The 21,912-nt window shown below is 41.8% G+C and overlaps 1 protein-coding gene and 1 long non-coding RNA gene across 2 annotated transcripts; both read left to right on the top strand.

Moving 5' to 3' along the window:
* The first annotated feature begins 367 nt into the window (after positions 1-367).
* foxa2 (forkhead box A2) lies at positions 368-3,050 on the top strand. The gene is made up of 2 exons (XM_003446172.5): positions 368-782; positions 1,452-3,050. Exons 1-2 carry the CDS (start codon positions 711-713, stop codon positions 2,619-2,621), a joined length of 1,242 nt encoding a protein of 413 aa, XP_003446220.1. The 5' UTR covers positions 368-710; the 3' UTR covers positions 2,622-3,050.
* Positions 3,051-4,402: 1,352 nt separating this feature from the next.
* On the top strand, positions 4,403-18,995 carry LOC106098302 (uncharacterized). Its single transcript, XR_001224494.3, has 2 exons — positions 4,403-4,604; positions 17,478-18,995. It is a non-coding gene; the product is annotated as an uncharacterized LOC106098302 (long non-coding RNA).
* The last annotated feature ends 2,917 nt before the right edge of the window (positions 18,996-21,912 follow it).

Below are 21,912 nucleotides of genomic sequence, written 5' to 3'. Positions count from 1 at the left end.
TAATATTTAATCCTGTATCAGTTAATGGTTTAATCTGCCTTAAATACTCCTCTGTGGAGATTTTTGCTGAAACGAGATTTTACTTCATTTCTAAACGTTTTCGTGTTCTTTGGTGTTCTCGGTGTAAAATAGTTAAAATTTATATGTAGGCTTAGGCAATAAATTCCTTGAATGCAACGCAATAAAATGGATTATGATTTGAGCTCAGCTGAAGTGGAATAAGCACTTTGGAGGATGTGCGTAATGAAAAGCGCACCAAGGAAGAGCGCCAAACATTCCTTTTATAGTTCTCCCCCCCTTTTTCTGCCCCAACCAAAATACAATAAGATTAGTTTATAATGAAGCTTTTCATATGAAACTGTTCTTTTCAGTTAGCGCAGGTGTACAATTGGGGTGGGGGGATGCTCGAGGAGTCTCACGCCTAGGTGCGAGGAGATTATTCAAATAGGGCCCAAGGCGTAGAAGTAGGGATTGGAGGCTTGCCTAGAGCACAGAGCTATATCACAGCGTTAACAAGCAGCACGGAGCGTCATTTGAACTCCAGTCACTGACAGACGCATTTCACGGCTGGCTCCATAAGACACACATGCTCCAGTCTTCGACGAAGGGACACACCGACGACCTAAATACACTCAGTGGTCCCCAGTTACCTGCTATTAGAGAGACTTTTGGCTTTCCCTCTGCTGGGAGACGCTTTGTAAAAGTCCTCCATGATGCTTGGAGCAGTTAAAATGGAAGGACACGAACACACCGACTGGAGCACCTACTACGGAGAGCCCGAGGTGGGTACCTTAAATATATATTTTTTTCTGTCTAAAGCCGATCCCATTTTATACAACTCAATATTAGCCCTGAGATAATATTAACTTTGTGATCAAATATTGACTTGAGGCGCCTCCAAATCCTCCCCCATCTCCACGCAGCGCACTATCCTAACAAAGTTGCTTGACATGTAGGGGAAGAAACTTTTCGCTCGGATTATAATTTCATAAGTCTCTACGTGTTTCTACTAAATCGGGTTATTGTTGGTCAGGTTTCCACCCAATAAACACGTGTGCCGTTTGATTTCGGGCAGATTTTTCAGTGGACACACGCACACCGAGTACGATTTTCATCTAGGTTGCACATTTTAAGAGGAATAGTCACCTCAATTTTATTTATTTATTTATGTTTTGTTGTAATAGTGGCGTTAAATATATTGTTAAATATACACACCCCTGTTTTTCATTTCTAGGAAATACTTCGCGCGAGAGCAAACGCTTACAATGCCACTTCACACTTACGAAACCGGGAAGCTTTAAAATATTCAGTATTATTTATGGAGATGAATAAGGCGATTTTTATCAGGCTCAAATGATAACGATTCGCCGTGTTTAGAAATCACTGTGCCGCTTTATTCCTCGCTGCAATGCCAGATGAAACTCACGAATGCCTCTTTCCCTCACTGACAGTGTTACACCTCGGTTGGCAACATGAACGCGGGCCTGGGAATGAACTCTATGAATACCTACATGAGCATGTCCGGCATGAGCACCACTGCCAACATGACGGCCAACTCCATGAATATGTCATACGTCAACACGGGCATGAGCCCCTCCATGACCGGCATGTCACCGGGAACCGGAGCCATGAACGGCATGGGCGCAGGGATGACGGCAATGAGCGCAGCCCTGAGCCCCAGCATGAGTCCCATGACCGCACAGCCCGCGTCTATGAACGCCCTCACGTCGTACTCAAACATGAACGCCATGAGCCCGATATACGGACAGTCTAACATCAACAGGTCCAGAGACCCAAAGACCTACCGCAGGAGCTACACGCACGCCAAACCCCCGTACTCCTACATTTCTCTCATCACCATGGCCATCCAGCAGTCCCCGAGCAAGATGCTGACACTAGCCGAGATCTACCAGTGGATAATGGACCTCTTCCCGTTTTACCGACAGAACCAGCAGCGCTGGCAGAACTCCATTCGCCACTCTTTGTCTTTCAATGACTGTTTCGTCAAAGTGCCCAGGTCGCCGGATAAACCGGGGAAAGGCTCGTTTTGGACTCTGCACCCGGACTCCGGGAACATGTTCGAGAACGGCTGCTACCTGAGGAGGCAGAAACGCTTTAAGTGCGACAAGAAGATGAAGGAACCGGGCCGCAAGTCAGGGGACGGCGGCTCCTCCAACAGCAGCTCAGAGAGCTGCAACGGCAACGAGTCCCCGCTCTCCAACTCCTCCTCCAGCGACCACAAAAGGTCCCTGTCGGACATGAAGACGAGCCAGGCCCTGAGCCCGGAGCACACCGCTGCTAGCCCGGTGACGCAGGGGCAGCACCTCATGTCTCAGCATCACTCGGTTCTTGCGCACGAAGCCCACCTGAAGCCGGAGCACCACTACTCCTTCAACCACCCTTTCTCCATAAATAACCTCATGTCCTCGGAGCAGCAGCATCACAAAATGGACTTAAAGACTTACGAGCAGGTGATGCATTACTCCGGCTATGGCTCCCCCATGGCGGGACCTCTTTCCATGGGCTCCATGGCGGGGAAAGCCGGTCTGGATTCTTCATCCATACCTGACACAACTTACTACCAAGGTGTCTATTCCAGACCAATCATGAACTCCTCGTAAACTCTTTTATCCCCTCATGTAATGTGGACTTTCTTCCCATTCACTTTGTACATTTGTAAAAGAAAAAAGTATAGACTTTGTGTACAATATGTATTTCAGATATTTTTGACGTTTCCCACAGTTTTAGTTGTCGAGTTTGTTAGTAGCCTAATTATTTTGAGAGGATGCTGATATTAATGATTAAAAAACACTGATAATGTGACGGAAATCTGCTCAGAAGTTGGTTTCAGGACTGGACCCAAAGACAACCAACAACAACTTGCTGTAAAATAGCCTGCGTCCGCATAACTGGACTCGTAAATGACTCGAAATGCCTCGCTGGATTTGTTCAATCATTTGTGTAATTCCTATTTATGGCTTGTATATGTGTATTCTTGTAGTGACAAGAACAGAATCTATATTAAAGTGTTATTGGTTTTGTTTTCTGAATGTCACGGTGTTGGACCATTTATTATTATTATTATTATTATTATTATTATTATTATTATTATTATAGGAAAAATTAGATTTTATCCAAAAAACGAACTTCAAACGGAGAATTTGCAGGAGAAAGATACAACTTGAGGCGGCATTAATTTAGTCCAGTTTTGGTTTATATTATCATAACAAAAACGAATCCATTCATCCATGTTTGGGATCATAAAATACGTTTCTCACGATGTATTTATTTATTTAATTCAAATTCTGGAATTTATTCTTACCCACGTAAGGCGCACAGTCAGCTTGGATTAATAGCTTTGCTGGATAAAACCGGGAACAATGCTCCCAATTTGTCATTCAGGAAATGTAAACAACACACATATATGCTCATTAATCCCAACCACAAATTCAAATATTTATATGAAAAAAAGGAGATGTAGCCAGTGCGCCACATTCTATAATATAATATTTTTAAACTGAAGTGAGGAAAAAGGAGGTTTGAAAGAAAAAAAGCGGCTAATAGCTAGCGGATAATTTAAATATATATATATTAAAACAGTTTTTAGCAAAATTGACCCCACACAGTCGATCCAAAGGCAGAAATGCACACGTTCCCATTTAATCTCGCAATCTTCAGCTGCAGTTGGTGAGATTATATGCAGCCTACATGCATGCATTATGCCAGCCATTAAATTCCCACACATACACATACTCTCTCTTCCCCTCTCCCTCTCTCACACACATACACTGGCGCGCGCGCACGCACGCGCACAGTGCAAAGTTTGGATCACTGAATAAGATTAGTGTCATTGTCACATAAAACAGCCTCCCGTGGCGCAGGAGAATAGTTGCAAAAGGGGCCTGATTTGGGAACAGAGCCGGCTCAATGCGATGCTCTAACTTTTCTCCCCACAATCTGGGGGAGCATTGTCTTCTGCCTATTTTTAAAGTAGTGGGACCCTCCCCACTTGTTAGATAAGATAGGCTAGTTGTCATCCAAATGACTCCAAGTCCCCTCCTGAGCTCAAATCCAAGGCCAGGGAGTTTGGGAGCATTTCTGCTCCTCTTATAACCAAATGACACCCCTTCGACTTCTGAACACGTAGGGCCTAAAGTGTGCGTTTATTCTCCAGACCCTCTTTACAGATCGTACTTTAAACAGCGTGATCTGCGAATAAACAAAGCCAGTAAACAATAGAGTGTAGGCTATGCTCACATATAGGAAGAGTACACACACAAACCAAATTGCACAAGTGTAAACTTTGAATAGGACGCCGCAGCTCTGTAAATTTACACAGACATTAAATTTCGTTCTATTCATTTTAGACATATAATGCTAAGCTGATTTTTTATAGCACACTGATCGATATCTCTGTAAAATAATCATTTTTTTTAACTAGCGGGGCAGTGAAATCTTTGCTTTGTGCTAAAGTCAACAGTGACAGAGTTTGAGCTCAAATAAATGCCGTGATGTCTGGAGCCCTTTGCAGAAGGCAGAAGGCGAGCTTCTACAATGGGCTCCTGTGTGGCCTGCCAACAACAAGCAGCGGCTATTTTGCGCAGGTATGAAGCTTTTATTTTTATAAATCTGTCTTCTTACATCGTTTTTTTCCTTTTACTTGGAGGGATAGACGGTTTGACAGCCGTTCCCGGGGGTGCATGGGGTGGAGGGGGGCAGAGGCTGATATCCTAAATTCAGTCGAAACGAGACGTATTTGATTTCACGACAGGGTGGTGCAAGGCTGAGAGGACCTGCAGGTTGTGTGATTGCTGCAAGTTTTCCTGTCTCTGAGTTGCATGTTGGAGAGACCTTAGCGCACTGCAAAAAACTGCCACGGACACGACACTAGGTTGGCTTTACTCTTTCAACTGCGTAATTTTTGTTTTTAATTAAAAGTTTTCAGTTGATTAGATGATTTCTCTCGCCTCAATTGGTGGTTAATTCGCAAAAGTAAAACATCCAAATAGATGAACTCTGTCCACAATTGTAACTTGTAGCACATTAGAGAAAAGCGACTGTTTAAACTGGAGGAAACACACGAAACCAGCGGATCTCTTCCCTTGTTCACAGACATGTGAGACTGAGTGCGGATATTTTTTGCAGTGTGCGGCTGATTGGTATCAGTGTGGCAGCTCTTACATCCTGAAAGCGAGCTTTCCTGCAACACTGATTCTACTGCTTTTATTTGGTACCGGTATATAAATACACTGAATCGATTTTATTTTCCAGCACCAGTTTTAATCAAATGTAAAGTAATATGTGACAATAAAACGTGTTTAATAAAATATTTTAAGAAAATTAGGATAATACGTACTTTATCTTATTTCCCCTTTTTTCTTTTTTCCTGGAATCAAAATCCGGAAGTCTTAATTTTAAAGCTAGAATCTTTACCGTTATATTAAACACAAACATGTAATAATAATAATAATAATAATAATGATAATAATAATAATAATAATAATAATAATAATGATGATCATGTTCATTCAGATTAGGTTCTTTAAAATCTCAAGTAGATGGAGAGCCCTTCAAATTGTTCCTCGGCCAATATTAAACAGTTATATTCCAACGCTGCTCTCGTCCGACCCTCAGAAGGCGGGGTAACCCCAGTCAAGCCCCCTCTTGCGCGCACTGAGCCGGGAATGGCCTTGTGGAGCTTTGCCGGTTCAAAGGTAACCAACCTCAATCTGTACCGGCAGACAAAAGTGCGCCGGGGCTCATGCATCTCCTAACTTTATTCAGGTTTTTCCATCGGGGAGGATACCTCTGGAGCTCCTGGCCGCGCCATCATAGACGAGCACATCTGTTGTTATAGCAACTGAATAAAGGATGGCCCGGCCTGTTGATCCTTTCTTTTTTTCTTACCCCGCTAACCTGATTTCTCTGCATTTTTTGTGAACGTATTTGCATATTTCTTGATTAGGGCCTGAAAACAGGACCCCCTTTTTCTCAGAGGCACTCTGACTCTCATTGCAGATGGGAAATAATATATATATGTTTTAAAAAAAAAAATCAGCGTAGATGGAAACAATAGACCAAATATCATTGTACTATAAAATCATCTGCTGTTTAGTTCAGTCTTTTGGGGGCGAGGATATATTTACTGCAACAATAGACGATTTACCTCCTTTTCTTTTTATCACTTTAAATAGCGTCAGACGTCCAAAGTGAGACATTTTCCCTACAGCGATGTATTTTAATGCCTAGGCGAGTTTGGGCCTCTGTCTTCGTAGAATGACTCAGTACCCTATAAGCCATATGCGCATCCACCCATGGGCGTCAACTGAATAGGCTATATCAGCCTGATGGGACTCCATTTACACCATCGGTGTACGCATAAAAGAATTGAAATAATACCAACAAATTATTGGAATTATCGTATGAACACTGGCCTCGGAAGGGAAGAACAATAAGAAGTGTGTGTGCGTGTGTGTGAGAGTGGGTAGTTTTGTAATCAATCCTCCAATCGGCCTTCTAATACAGCCTCTTCGATTCTTGCCTGGCTCATCAGCCTGTGTCTGTAGGCTATATTAAATCTGGAGCAGTGTTCTTTCAAGAGTCAGATGTGTTATATACACAGAAAGGTGTCTGGCGCACCTATAGGCTCTCCATGCGCCGCAGCCCGCGGACTGGAACACCCAAGTAGATCTGTCTCCATGACGACGGCGGGACACCGGTCCAACAAGCTGTAATTCTGTCTCAGCCTTTTGCAGGGGAGGGACCGTCCACACTAGCCCGACTTAACTCCTCTTTCACCAGAAATACTCCTAATCCCATATCTTAGCAAGGCAAACTGCCGTCCCTCAGTATATTAAAGAGACCACAAAGTCAAAACTTAAAGCCACCCATGGTTTCCCAGCAGGCGGCCCATCCCGGTGTGAGCGTCGCTGCCCCGTCCCGTCCGGCCAGCCACTGTACGTGTCTCCAGTTTTCTCAGCGCTTATTTACAGAAAATTAATACTTTTAATCATAACGTTTTATTATTTGATTTCGACAAATTTATGCAAATAAATCCAGAAGATTTAAACATTAATTCAACTTTAAATAAAAGAATATATAAATAAATTGTAGAAAATAAATTCTGTTATGTTGAGAAATTAATAAACAATTTACGGCTTATTTTTCAGAGGCGGCACTGCGGTTGTGTTTGCGTTATTGTCATTTATAAACGTCTGCTATTTTCTATCGCTGGTAAACATTTGGTTTAATAGGAATTTAAAATGAGCTCATAACCAAAATATACATTTAGAGTGTCCCAAATTTTAGATATTAGAATGTATCAAAATCAAATCTATCAGTTAACCAGCTAATTTGCAATTGAAAATGCATTCCTTCTGTTGCCGTTTCATAGGCTGTCCCACACGTTTGTATTTAAAAGGATATTTGCACATAAATACGCACTTCTGCAAACATATTACGGATTTCTAGCACAAAAAGGTAGAAATGAAAACAGGATTAGTGCAGGGACAAATGATTTATTAACAAATTACATTTTAATTCCACATAAGTTTGCGTTGCAGCTGTTGAAAACATAGTTTTATTGTGTGTTTGGCTTTCTGAAATGACTTTTGAGCTTCGGTCTTTCCTGTGGCATATTTGTTTTTAATAAGACAAATTTGAAATATTAAAAAGTAAAATCATAAAATGAATCTCAGGCAGACCTTCAAGCAATGAATTAACTATTTGGCTTTTATAAATATTTTTCCCATTAAAACAGTGCAGTTAAAGTAAGTGGAGTTTTAATAATTGCAAATGTTCCTTATTTTTAAAAAATAGATATCAGCAAAAAATTTGGCTTTTTTAAAATGTTTATTTATTTAATTTGGGGGTTTGTGGGTAATTCATACAAACTGCAAGAGACGGCCAGCAGAAACTATTTTATAGAAAAGCCTGTTTTTCTCCTCCTGACCTGGAATATAATAATATAACGAGGAATTTACAAGATGTGCATGTAAGTGAAACCTCAACTTTTATGATTTCTGACTAAAATTTATCTTTAATTTTGCTCTGTCCCTTTTTAAAGAAATCTATATGTATACAGATGATTTGATAGGGCGAAGCAGATTTTTTCTATATTTACAAATCACTTTATTGTCATTTGTAATGCTGACATGTTTCATCTTAATATTTTGCAAAGTCTCAGAGTTACAGATGCAGATATTATTTGGTGACTCTAGATGAACGCAGGGTTATCTTGGAGATTTGTTACGAAGATGATGAAGAGCTGTGTGTGAGAGCGAGCGAGTGAGAGGCAGAAAAAGAGAGGGAGGGATGGAGGCTGAGAATGCGGACGCTAACTGTGATGTGTCCGCACTTTCCTGACACGACTGTGTGACATTCCAGCGCAGGACTCCATCATGTTCTCAGAGAGAAGGAGAGAGAGAGAGAGAGGGGTCCGTCAACAATGCCCATTGAGCACTGTGAGGCAGCAGCTGGTGGGACATGCAGTGACCTAAAGGCAATCTATTCAGTCCAGAACGGGGTGCCTCTCACTACCCTCCTGCTTTTATAAGGCTGGAAGTGGATGGATGGTCAGTGTTTATCCTTAAATAGTATTGCAGCATCATGAAAATGGAAGAGAAGCAGTCCCCACCTCACCAAACCAATCAAGTTCTCGTATGGGAACCGCTAAATATCAAGGGTGTGGAAGATGATGTAAATTTCTGAAGAGGAGCTTTCCGTCTTATGTCGGTGGAATCGAGATAAAATTGAGATGACCATCAAAGCTTTTGTTTCTCTCGAGCACTGACGTGAGGCTCAGCCCAGCAGCGGACGAGAGGAAGATTAGGTTTTCAAAGAGAAACAGAAAAAAGAAACAGCAACCCTCCATGTAAGATAATAGAAGTGTGATCATCCAGGCAGAAAAAACTCATATTGGTTGGAGATTAGAGATGCTTAAAATGTGAAGTTAGATATCAGTCAGGCTGACTGCTGATGTATTTGTGTACATGCACACAGTCGTGCTTTTAGCCCTTGTTGATAATTCCTCAGACATTTCCCAGCAGATCTTTTAGCTCTTGCAGTGTTGATGGGAGGTATCGCCTGTAGTGCCATGTTACGTCCCCTTTTCTGAACCACTTCCACCCATTGTGGCACATTTAGCCACGCATGGCCATGACATGGAAGCCAGGATGCTGCAATATCTCCTCACTTCCCCCTGAGCTCCAGTTCCAGGAAGTGAAGGCAGAGCTTTGCCAGCCAATCGCAACGAAGGACACCTAACTCATTAAAAGTTAATGAAACCTATAAACGTGGTGCGCCAGCGATTCATTTAAACCCCCAATCCAATCTCCTCTCCCAGCAAAGGCAAACAAGCCTGTGTGCCCCCAGCGCTGTCCTCGGAATAACAAACTATGGAATATTTTGTCCTGCATATGTTCTCCTATGCAGACATGTGCACATTGATAGGCCATCTTACAATGGGACTTGTCCAATTTAGAGAATGCCAGGGCGGTGTTCTGCAGGGGCGAATTCTGTAATGGGCGTCCGAGTCGAATTTAATGCCTTTACTTTACACTGCATAGCTTGTCAGGAATGGCTGTTATAGATATGCCATTTCAACATTCATGAGAATCACTGACATTCAAATAATGTGCTCATTTTAATACCATGTGAGTGAGAGCCAAGTCGGTGTGAGAAAACCTCTATATTCTTCTTCACGGTCATGCGAGTGTCAAAAACTACTCTTGATCCAGGCAGGCAGACAAGGTGAAATCTGAGGGTAAGCCTCTTCCTCCAGATAAACCCGGCTCTTGCTGTCCAGCATGCTCTGTCTGTTTCAGTGCCATCTCAGCTAACAGTAGTGCTGCTCTCAATTTGATAACAAACCATCAACAGCAATAAAGTGCCACCTTACAAGTGTCCAAATCTAAAGAACAATATCCCCCCTTGTCTTTCAGACCTCCATTTCAACACAGCTCCAGCGCCTCACAGTGCTTCCCTTGGGGGATTCAAATTAAATTCTCCCCATGTATAGTGTCACTGTCAGCCCGTTAATGAATTCCCATACCCTGACTTGAATCAAATTAATCCCCAATTTAATCCCATATAAATGGCTGTGTTATTTATAATGGAAAGACGGATGCTCCGTTGAAGGATTGAGGAAAGCTGGGAAGTGTCTATAGGGCTGTTGAGCAGATTATTGTGAAGGATGAGGCCTGTATGTTTCCCCCACTGCAGAGTAGTCCCCTGATACACACTATTTAACCCTCGCCTGCTTGATGCTGACAGCAACATCATGGTGTTTGTCACTTAATATCCTTTTAGATTAAGGAGTCAACTGGCAGATTTATTGGTCAGAGCCGGGTTATTATGGTGGAGTCTCCAGCAGAAAGAGGTGTCGTAAAGCATTTGTGAAGGGCCATGGTTACAGTTAAATTTGCTGTGGGTTCAGACTTGTTACAAGCAACCACTGTTTGAGGTCACTGAGTCAGAGACAGCTGTATGTATGTGCTGATGCAAATTTCCCACTGAGATCCCGTCATATGCAAATGTTTTTTTTGGGAACAGCATGTAGACCAGACGATGCAATCCTTGATTTACTGTAGACGGCGAGGGATAGATGACAGGTAATTTGTTAAAGGGCTTATTTATACAAATAGTTTAATATCACACAGCAAAGTGAAAAATGACTAATGCCTTTTTGGACGCAAATACAGTGGTTGCCGACCGGTAAAAAGAAAAACAACATGCACACAGTGGATCCAGGTTCAGTTATTGGTGTGTAACTCCAAGGACTGCAAGTGTCGGATTTCCCGTTGCTGTGTTGTTTTTGGCCCCCAAAAAGTGAAAACGCAACATCCAGATATGCCAACATTGTGTGTTCATAAATACCACAGCATTTTTTTTAATTCCAAAAATTATGCATAGAATAATTGGGATAATTGAGATAGATACACCAGATTTAAAACAGTGAACTGAGCCAAATGTATCAACTGTATCAAGTGTTAGCTACGAATGCATTCATTGCAGGGAAATTTAATTTTAAAAAGTGGTTCTTTAAACTGAGTAGTTTCTACATGCCGCTCGTTGGATATACGGCTTGTGGTCATTCATATGAGTTTTTCACCTCCAAATCTATGATATACAGTGTACAGTTATTTAGCTAGCAGTATCATGGGATGGATATGAGGATGACAGACGGTTCCGAAGTCAGTTTGGCAGTTCACGGGACAGTTTGGAGCCTTTAAAGCTCGGTCCACCAAATGTCTGAGCAGCTATGTTTTATTGAGGCATCTGTAAGCTTACTAATTTTATTGCCAAGCTTGGCTCGTGCACCTACCGTCATGGAGAGGGAGAAAACACACTCACACACACACACACACACACACACACACAAAAGTTTGCTGTTTGCCTTCATTCCACCAAATCCTTGACAGCCGTGCTATAGCCCATCACTATTCACACCATTGTGCTGTCACAACAACTAAACACATCATTTGTGTTGCAGAAACTCATCCTGTATGTATCCAATACCAAATGTTTGGCGACTGAGCGAGGACACGGTGGGGAGGGGGCCGCATAATTTGCTAGGAAACATTTTACCGAACATTTGGTGATAAAAACGCCGGCGTCGGCCCCAAGGCTTAAAGCAATTAATTCAGGATCCTGACATAAACTCTCCAATCCTTTGACAGCTTGGAGCTGAAATAAAAATGCTAGTTCTCCTGGGAACGGCAGGAGATAGCTGGCTCTTTTCTGGACTGTTTGCTCACTGGCCCTGAGAGCAATCTTCCCCAGTCAGAATGAAATGCAAGGACACAAACAATGTACCAGCGAGAGAATGGGAGATGGGGAATGAACAGTTTGGACTATTTGCTCAGCAGAAGGGCAGCCACAATGGCTGGCCCATGGCTTTCCCATGCATCAAGCCTCTTAGTCTTAGGCCTCCCTTTGTTGCCTGGTTTCTTCTACCACGGCCAGATAAGAGCACAGCTGCCCTATACTTTTAATTCCCATTGTACGCCATACTGTATGGTCATTTATCTGTCCGCATTCTGCCTGCCTTAATGGTGTTGTCTAATTGAATGAGGTATCACTTGTGTATCTCTGTTCACCTTAGCATGTGTACTCGTTTTGGCCTCGATTTGCTCTCTCTTTACCATAAAAGGCAGCTGGGGCTGTGGGAGGGGGATAACGGGTGACCCCTCTTCTCGTATTAGAGAAGGAAGCACAAGTCAAGCACCGACTGTGATAACGGCACTTAGATGGTTTTAGCAGGAGGCCTAGTTTAAATAATTTTTGGGGATCTAGATTTATGGCGCAAGGAAAGCTCTAAGACAGGAGTCGTGCTTGTAGCGCTCAACAAAAAGTCCTTTTCCAGTCAAAGGCAGAAAGCTGCTGAGGGCACTTGATGCTGCCATTATATGACCTAATGGCGACTCCAACCAGAAAAGAGGGCAAATAGAGCAAGTGTAGGGGCTCTGGCAGAGAGAAGCATATTGTGCTCCTTTGTTTTGGTGTGTCGGTTGGTGTTTGCATTTACATTGACCAGTTCTCTGCTGAATGTGTATTCACACACACTCGGTCCATGTAATGCTGCCGGGGTGGCAGGAAATGGAAGTAGCGTGCTTCCCCGCCAAAGTCTGCAGGGAATAAAATAACAATGGCAAATGAATCTGAAACACACACAAACAAACAAACAGAAAAGAGCAGGAGTGGGATGTCACCGCAGGATCAATACACATAAGATGAAGCAGCATATTCATGCATGTGAGCAGACACTTGCCTAAACACAAACACACACACACACTGAGCCCCTCCCCCTCTGTAAAGGTTGTGATGTCAGGGACCCCCTGGGTGGTCAGACGGAGGATAATTTCAACACAATTTGATATTGTGAGTGAAACCTTTAAGAAAGCTTTTCACTGGCTAGGTTTGTAAGGCCACTTTTATACAAGTGTGTGCATCTTTCTATACAGTCTGCACCCAAAGATACGGCATGAAAACTGTTCTTTTCTTCAGCCGAGTGAAAACCCAGCCCACGACGATTCCACAATGGTTTATTCTAATGGATAAGCTCTTAATCTATCAGATCAGATTTCAAAGTGCCAGTAGCTGTGCCAAGACAGGCCCCAGGAAGGAAAACCCTTTTGTTTAGGCCAGAAATTTTAAATTCAAGACCTGACTTTATTCACAACAATAAAAAGGGTATCACCTGTTACGGAAGCAATACCTCAAAGAGCAACACCATTAAGAAACAGTAAGTGCTTGTTTTCACATCCACCTTTGGTGCACCACCAGCGTTTTGCCAGCATGTCAGACCTCAGGTATGGCAAGATAAATAGCTGTCTTATTTGTGGTTGTGAGAGCCAGGCTCCTTGTGGGGTGGTGCTCTCAGCTTCACGCTCCAGCAACGCTGAAATAAAGCTCTGTTCGAGGCATTTCAACACTGCTTAAGGTTGTCCGTTACCGTGTAATTTATGAGTTGAGAGGACTTCGTTTTTAAGTTAACTACGACCTACAATCTTCCAGCATTCATGGGTGGAGAAAAGAGCCTTGTGAGTCATAGGAAACTTACAACACTCCTCCAATTACCTTAAACAATGCCAGTCTGAGTGAAGTCTGCAGCTTTCTCGTGTGTGGTTCAGTTACTAGACGTGGACGCGATGTGACCTAAAGTAATTGGGTGTACAGGCACTTTAACAGGTTAGCCGTTTTGTCACCTGTGGGTCAGTATGGCGAGCTGGTAGGACACGGTTAAAGTCATTCGCTTCATGCCCCAAAGCACTCGGTGGGTGGCCACACGGACAGACAGGGAGGACTTACTGAGAGTGTTTGCTCATGGGCACATCTTTGACGTTTGTATTTGAAACACAGAGTAAAAGATGTATTCAGAATTTTCTATTTTCAAAAAGATGTCAGACAAAAAATACTACACATTATACAAAGAATAAAAAAGTCAATTTTATATTATTTTCAAAATAAACTCTGTTCTTCATTCAGTCTCCATTTATCTGTTATAAATAAAACAACCCATATCTCACCAACACGTTTATTAAAAGAACTGCTGTTAAAATACAAATAGCATTTTTTTTTTAAACTGTGGAAATATGATTCGTAATCACACAGTTTTAAATCACTAAACATTTAGATTCACATATCTTGTGTTTGCCCTGTGTTACAGCGGCTGGATATATGACTGCATAATTGTGTTTATTGCCGGGGAATCAAATAAGGGGAAATTAAACCACATATTATCAAGTTCGTTTTATTAGCAGATCAACATGTTACTTAATCATGAAATTTACTACTAGAGTAATTATACCTTGTTCATATTTTAACCACACACATATTAAAAAAAAGCAAACAAAAACATAATTTAAATGGATAACACCCCCCCGCCGCCCCCCACTTTTGAAAAGACAAATTTAAAAATAATAAGAACATAAATTAAACTAAATTAAAATTAATATGCCATGAATAAAAAGATGATGCTTAATTATGATTATCTAGAATAGAACAACTAATATAAATATAAATAAAAAAAGAGAACAGTTTCATCATCTTTGGCTGCACTAAAAATCTTTAATTTTAAACAAATATATTTAAAGTTACTCAATCCTATAAATTAAAAAATTACATGAGAAATATTCAAATATGTTTTTGTGTCACTGCATCACTGAGTTCAAAATGTATCCAGCGTGGGGTCAGTGCGATCCAATACTGGGTGAAGCAGTACCGAGCAGCTGCGGTGACACAGTGCTGATGATATTTACATGCTGGATTAATGTTGGACTCGTGGATCAAAACAATCTTTTGCGCTGATGATTTTTTACCTTTGAGAACCGGGTAAAATTTTTGTGCTTCTGCCTTATCGAGTCAGTGCTGTGTCAGTTTTTATTTACTGAATTTTAGTGTTAATTCAAATATATCTGAAGGAATAAATGAATTAAATATCGGGACAGAAATTCAAGCAAAAATAAATATAAAAATGTTACATTATATATATGTAATTTATTATTTAATCTCATGATTTTTTTAAATGAAATATTTAAGGCTTTTTTGGTGAAAAGGCTGCTGTGCCAACGATTGCAGTTCCTTTGCATTTGTATTTCATTTTATTAAAAATAATTGTGTCAGTATTTTCAGACTCTTAATTCATATGCAGCTCTTTGTTTTGGGAACATTTTTCCTCCAGATATCTTTTATTACTTCTGTTAGAAATTCAGTTCAGCCACACACGGCTGTTTCACTGACAACACTTCTCTTCCAGTGTGTGAATGTCAGCACCCTGTAAACACCTTTGACACACATGCTTGAATGCGGCGGGTGAGTTAACTAAACATTCCTGGGTGTTCCCCGTAAAGGTTCACCACTCATCCACCAGACTGCACTGACCCATCTCCAATGCTCCAAATTGCACTCATGGAAAAAGGATTTGGAATATTTTTTCCCCCTTTTCCTTTTATTTATTTACTTATTTTTTTTTGGCCTTTTTCACATTGTCTCATCACACACACTAACACACGAAATTACAGAAAACAGCAGTTGCATTCATTCACGATCCTATACCATATGGCAGTTTTTCTTTCTATGTAAGTGCTTTAAAATGCGATGGAACAATGCTCTATAAGGATTTGGGAATTTGGGAGTATAATTCCAGCCCCGTGCTTATCTGCGCACCCAGACTATTTGAGTGTTTTGAGATGCGGGCTCCCTGAGGACGGATCGAAGGCGTCCTAGTAGAACTGCACATCAAATAAATAGGAGGATGGGATTTATATGGAGGCTGAGTCTCTGTCAAACAGGGCTCTGCTGACTGAAGTGATCCCCACGGCCTGAGAGGAGGAGAGGAGGGAGAGCAAGCCTCAGAGGGAAGAGGGATGGCTGTAGAAGAGCTACACTGATGCGCTCACACACTCAGACACTCGCACAATGTCCCTCTCAGTCCTGGGTTTTGACCGGCCCATGGCATTGGCCAGGTATGTCAACTATGTTTGCCAAGCCATCTATCAGCCGTGCACCTTCCCTCCTAAAACAGGAACTTTTGTTTGAAACATGCACTTGTTAAGCCCATCCTTTGACTGTAGTCAACCTGATTTATTTCCTTATAGCTGAGACAGAGGATTTATTAGCGCCTCTGTGTTTTTCCTTATTGTGTGTTGTGCCGTGCAAATGAGTTAAAAACATGGGCGTGTTGTTACTGTGTTTGTAACAGAGATTGCGAGCTACAGTTTGGGGACATCAGTGCCTCTTATCGCCGGTGACCAGGGTTTGCAAATAAACACGCTGTAGTGAGGACAAGCTGCACGCAAGGAAGGGAACAATTTATGACTGCGTGACGCTCACACATGCCAAAGGAATTGTTTTTACTTTCTGCTGGCGTCTCTGCATCATGCTGCACTCATAGTAGTTCCACACACCTGAGTTCAAATAGTTTTTGTGTACATGGAGAACTGTTTCAGGCGGGTCATTAATAACAGAACAGGGAAGTTTAAAATGCATGATAATGGAAAGGCTGAGTGGTTTCCATTAGAGATTTCAGGAAGTGTTTTAGTGATATTAACACAAACATAAACCTGAGTCATTTCACTTTTGGTGGCCAGCTATGGAACATATTATCTAAGAGAGGCATGAAAACCATCCACAAACATCTTAAAAGAAACCAGTGTGTAGGCTGCTATGTTTGCCCAAGAACCCAAGTTGGTGAGCTGGAGCCTTACATCATTCCCTGAAACACCACCTCCATTTATCTTTTGACTTCTACTTTGTGCGAGAGAGCAGATATCACTAAAAGTGCCACGTTAATGATTGACTCTCGGCACACCAAGCATCCTGCATTGAGTGGCCACTTTGCCTGCTCTTGTGCTGCATTTTCAGGCGTAAATGTTTGTGGTCCCACTATGCTCTCCAAGTCCCATACAGTATTATTAGCACGGGGGGGGGGGGGGGGGGGGGTAAGGTGGGTAGGCTCGAACTTTCAATAAAGGACCATTGGCATGCTGAGGTAAATGGAAGATAAGAGTTTGTCTCTGACCCTTTTAGGGCTTTATAAGAACGTGGGTGTGCAAACCTAATCTCTCCTCAAGATAAATTTGGCCTTGCTTTGTGAAAGCAAGTTCACGCATTGCGTTTTTCTTCTATTCTAAAGCCCACTTTGACAGGCATGAAATGAGCCCAGGACTTTTCATTGACAGTTCAAGATGGAGAGCAAACTGAGATTAGGGCATGTTAATTAATTGTGGGGTGGGTAAAATAGCCTTCAGTTCTATAAAAGACCCGTTCTATTAATTGCATTCCTGACGATCACCGACAGAGCCGTAATCATGAAGCTTGTTGCTCTTACTTGATTTTTTTTGTTGGCAGTACTCACTAATTGAGCTCAATAGCATTTGCTAAGCTGCTTTACAATTACTGTGCGGTTAATTAAATAGTAAAAAAAATCCTACAGTGTTATATAAAACTGACTTATATGTTCTCCTTGTCCTTTACAGATTTTCTTTTTAAGGAAACTCTTCCCGTCATCAAGCGGCCTGAAAGCGCTTTCCTGTCCATGTACTTGGCGATATCTACGACTGACCTGTCTGCTATATGTAATATCAAAGCCTCTGTCAGCGTGGAACTGAATGGGGACAAAAGAGAGGCCTCCATTAATGATTAACTGTTCTAAAAGCCCTGGCTTTTGTATTCCCATGGTGCCCAGGCTATCTGGCCACCATGTGACATGCTCACAGCATTTTTCGAGCAGATTGGGGGAAAGCTAGTGAGCAAACACAGGTGCTTTGGAGCAGCGTTGCCGACGCTGTCAGGGACAACCACAAACAAGAGCAGCTATGCCTGGCTAAATGAATCCCCACTCCTCCCTGCACCATCACCACCCCCCTCTGTTCTGTCGCTAGCTTGTTTGCTAGCTCCCTATAGCTTTCTCCCTGCAAAGCCTTCCTTTTGGACGGTCACCACACCCCCCTGCACAAGTCCAATGTCTGCTACAGCTGGGCTCCACAACTTCTGACACCCTCCAAAGAAACAAACAAATAAAAGTGAGGACAGCCGACCACTTCTTTGAGGTGATGGCATTTGCTGCGGTCATGACTAGTGGGAGAGCAAACAAATTAACGGTGTCCGAGTTTTCACTTTCCAAACCAAACTAAATGTCTTTTAGTTCAAGTGGGGCAATTCCACTGACCCTGGTGTCAAACGCTGCATAAGGGTTGCACACTCTTGCACTTGAAATCTTGAGAGGAGGCTGTAAGAAATGAAACAGGCTTTGAGTATTGGCCTACACGAGCCTGATGTGGTGAGGTACCTCAAAGCGGGAGAGAAAAGCAACAAAAAACATCTTGAATAAGTTGTGTGCTTAAATGTTTTTCTGTCCAAGTATTGTGGCCTTTTTAACAAGATGTGTCTAGAGAACTTAACCTTTTCATCCAGCCCGACTGATTGTTCAGAGTGTCTGGAGGTGCTGTGTCGCTCAACTTTGATAAGACAATCAGATGATAGGATGGCGTTATCTTAACACAGCTTTCCGGCCGGGAGACAAATGAACAGCGTGTGATAACAGGAACAAAAGCTCGGCTCTTATTGGCCGGCTCCTCCAAAGAAAGGAAAAATTATCAGAGTGGAAAATTTGCAACAGGCGCAGTTTATTTCATTTTCAATTTTCTGCAGAGGCCGAGTCACAGGAACCGCTCTTTTTTTAATCACTCAAATATTTATATTGTCTCTTGTGGGCATTTTGGTTTGACAGTCTGCAATTACCTGAGCCCGTAAAGCAGTTATCACTGGAAAGATGATAAAAATATTTTAAAACAAACATTTTAAATCAGCAGGAGAGGATATTAAGTTGTAAAAGTGAGAAGCTCAGACAGGAAAAAAAAGGTCAGACAGGAGGTGCGAAAAAATAGAGAGAAATTGGAGAAAGAGTGGTGCTAATGTCTGTGTGAGGAGGGAAATAATGGGTAAAGTTAAAAAAAGAAAAAAGGTCAAAAGTAGTTTTCTACTGATCCATAAAACGCCACTTCTGTCAGTATTTTCTGACTTTTGCAGCCCAATTCTCAGAGCCAGAGAGGGGCGTGTATACTCAAGGATTCACTCAAGGCTTTGTTTGCTCTATTCCTCAAAAAAATGATTGGAAAAAATATTGGTGCCCTGCTATGACATTTTTGTTAGAAGTAAAAAAAAATGTTGGAGCTGTGAAGAAACCACATGAATAAAATATTTTTAAGGAAAGGTGTCGTGCTTTATTACAAATATAATTGTCTACGATTTTCATTCCAACAGTGCTTTGGATATTTAAGTCTGCTAAAACTTGCATATTTAAAAAGTTACATTTAACCTCTTTAAGCCATTTTTCCAGACATTATCAGAAGGGGTTTAAAATGAAATGGGCAGGGGATGTATTCGGAGAAGCTCGTCTCATCTCCTGCTCCGACACTGGTACCCTGCGGGGATTTGGCCTCTACCGGTCGTGAGCTGAGTTTGATCAGAGGAGTTACAAATCCTTATTTTTAGGGATCTTACTGTAATTCAGCGGCTTTTTGGCCACGGTAAAGCGAGGAGGCCCGGCATCTCAAGAGGGATTTGAGACAACATCTTTGTTGCCTCCTCATTGTATTATGGTGAAAGTCGTCCAGGCCCATTGTCAGACCAAACTCAGCTCAGACCTCGGCTCAATCAAAGAAAAGTTTTCCAGTAATGAGGTAAGACATGAAAGCTCACTGAACACAGCAACATGTTGAAAGGGCCGCTTTGATCTCGCCGGGCACAATGACTAAATTTGAAAAGAGCAAAGTGTGCTTTAAGCAGCAGTGCACTGCATTAACCTCTTGCCTTTTGACAGGCCCACACCTAGAAAGACGTAATATCCAACTCTATGGATGTACTTGATGAGTAATGACCTCCTAATTCTACCTGCTGCCTTTAGTGATAGGCAAAAAAAAGAAGAAAAACTAGACTTGACTTTTTTGGCCATATAGCAACATTTCTGTCTGTTTTTTAAGTTTGATATATTTAACTCTTTTCTGTAAATATTTCTTAGGTCTGATAATAAATGTGATGGCCACAAAGCATCATAGAAATGAAGGCAGCCTTTAATAATGACATCATAGTACTCAGCTTTGTTTTGTAAAAAGTGTAAAAATGAACAGCACTGAGGGCAATGCAGGACCACGACGGCACAAACGCTGCCAGCCTGACTCCTTAAAGTAAAAAAGGAAAGAAAAACATTACATATACATTACATATATAAATGTGACGGCTCTCTTGTACTGAGTGGGAATCTATTGACATCTGTCTGTTTATAAAACACTGTAACACACCACAGTTTAGAAATCTTTGGTGGGTTGATGATTTTCAGGTATACCCTCATGAAACATATCTCTGATAGGATCAGAAACCACAGAGCAGGTGTTTGTTGGATTTAAAAGGATAAAATTAAAAACATTCTCAGCTTTTAGCCCTCCCAAACGCACACATACAAACAATGCTCGCGATGCCTGGTGACCTGAACCGTTTCAGCTTGTATTCATTTTCCACATGGAGCTATAAGACAAAGGAGGCTCACTCAGGTAATGGAGCGACTCAGAACAAAATGCTGCTCAGGTGGAAGACCTCTGTCCTGCCGTGGTCATGCCTGAACTGCAGTCAATGACAGACATACAACCGGACGCTTCTCTCAAAGCAAAAAAGCGTGTCGATCGCGCTGCCAGGAGTTTCTCACGAGCGTTCGGATAACCCGGATTCACCGAAAAGTCTCTCTGCTTCTTTTATGAATACAGACCGTGTCCCTCGTGTTCAATTACCTGAGTCAATACGAAAGTATTGAACCCCAACATATGAGTCAAATCATAAAGTGTATATACAAGCGCAGGGATGTTATGGCCATCTCAGTGGGGAAGTGGAAATTACACTGGTGATTTGCAGCCCAGGAAGTAAACAAAGCACTCATATATGAGGGTAATAATGCACAAATATGGATCCAGAAGGGAGAGCATCTGGCCAGTTGTTGCTTTTCCCCGGCTTGATGAGATGTGTCGATGTTCTTTGCACCATCCTCTAAACGGCTGTTGTGAATCAAAAGTGCAATAAAATAAAAATCTATATGCCACAATAATGCCGGAGTGAAAGGGTTCACATGAGAGTGAGTCCACGAGTGCATTGCGTGTATGAGACAGCTGCTGCTTTTTGGCACACTCACACACACACAGAGACACACAAATACGCGCACGCACGCACGCACACAAACAGATGCACTCAGGTAGCAGCTGGGCAGGCTCACCTGTCATATTAATAAAACTAGACAATCCCTTCCATCAGCAGCGCAGCAGCGGCAGAGGCCGAAGCAGAAAGAGAGACAGAACAAAAGAGCAGAGAGGCGGAGAGCCGTGAGGGAGAAAATGAGCAGGATGAGAGGAGGAGTTTACATTTTCTGTGAAGCCTATCTTTAAAACGCCGTCTATGTAACCATTAAAAGAGCTGCTTTAATATCAACAAAAACAACACAATGTTATGTCTAATAGTTAATTATGGGGAGGGGGGTGAATATTTAGCTTTTTTTCAACAGTGGCCTCTCATGTTATCACAGCAGTATGTTTGTATACGGTTGATACACCTGGAATTTGCTTGGATTTTAAATCCATGGCATCTGCTTTAATTATGAATGCAAAAATATGAGGATATCAATAAGAGAAATTTGAGCAAAATGAACATTTGTCTTATTATTACCACTGAGTATATTGCTCACACATGTGATAACTTAGTAGTGGAGGGAACCCACAGGCCTCACAGCATATCACAAATGAATAAACTTATATTTTTACATATTGTATCATTTGTAAGAAGGACTTTGGGAGTTCACATTTAAAAATGAGAACGGCCAAAATTCAGTAATTTATCAATAAAGAAACAGTAATAACATTTTTATGGTTTATT

Source organism: Oreochromis niloticus, linkage group LG19 (assembly GCF_001858045.2).
Source record: "Oreochromis niloticus isolate F11D_XX linkage group LG19, O_niloticus_UMD_NMBU, whole genome shotgun sequence".
In the NCBI taxonomy this organism is placed as follows: domain Eukaryota; kingdom Metazoa; phylum Chordata; class Actinopteri; order Cichliformes; family Cichlidae; genus Oreochromis; species Oreochromis niloticus.
The sequence above is the reverse complement of the archived record's forward strand: the minus strand, read 5'-3'. Positions and strand labels throughout refer to the sequence as shown.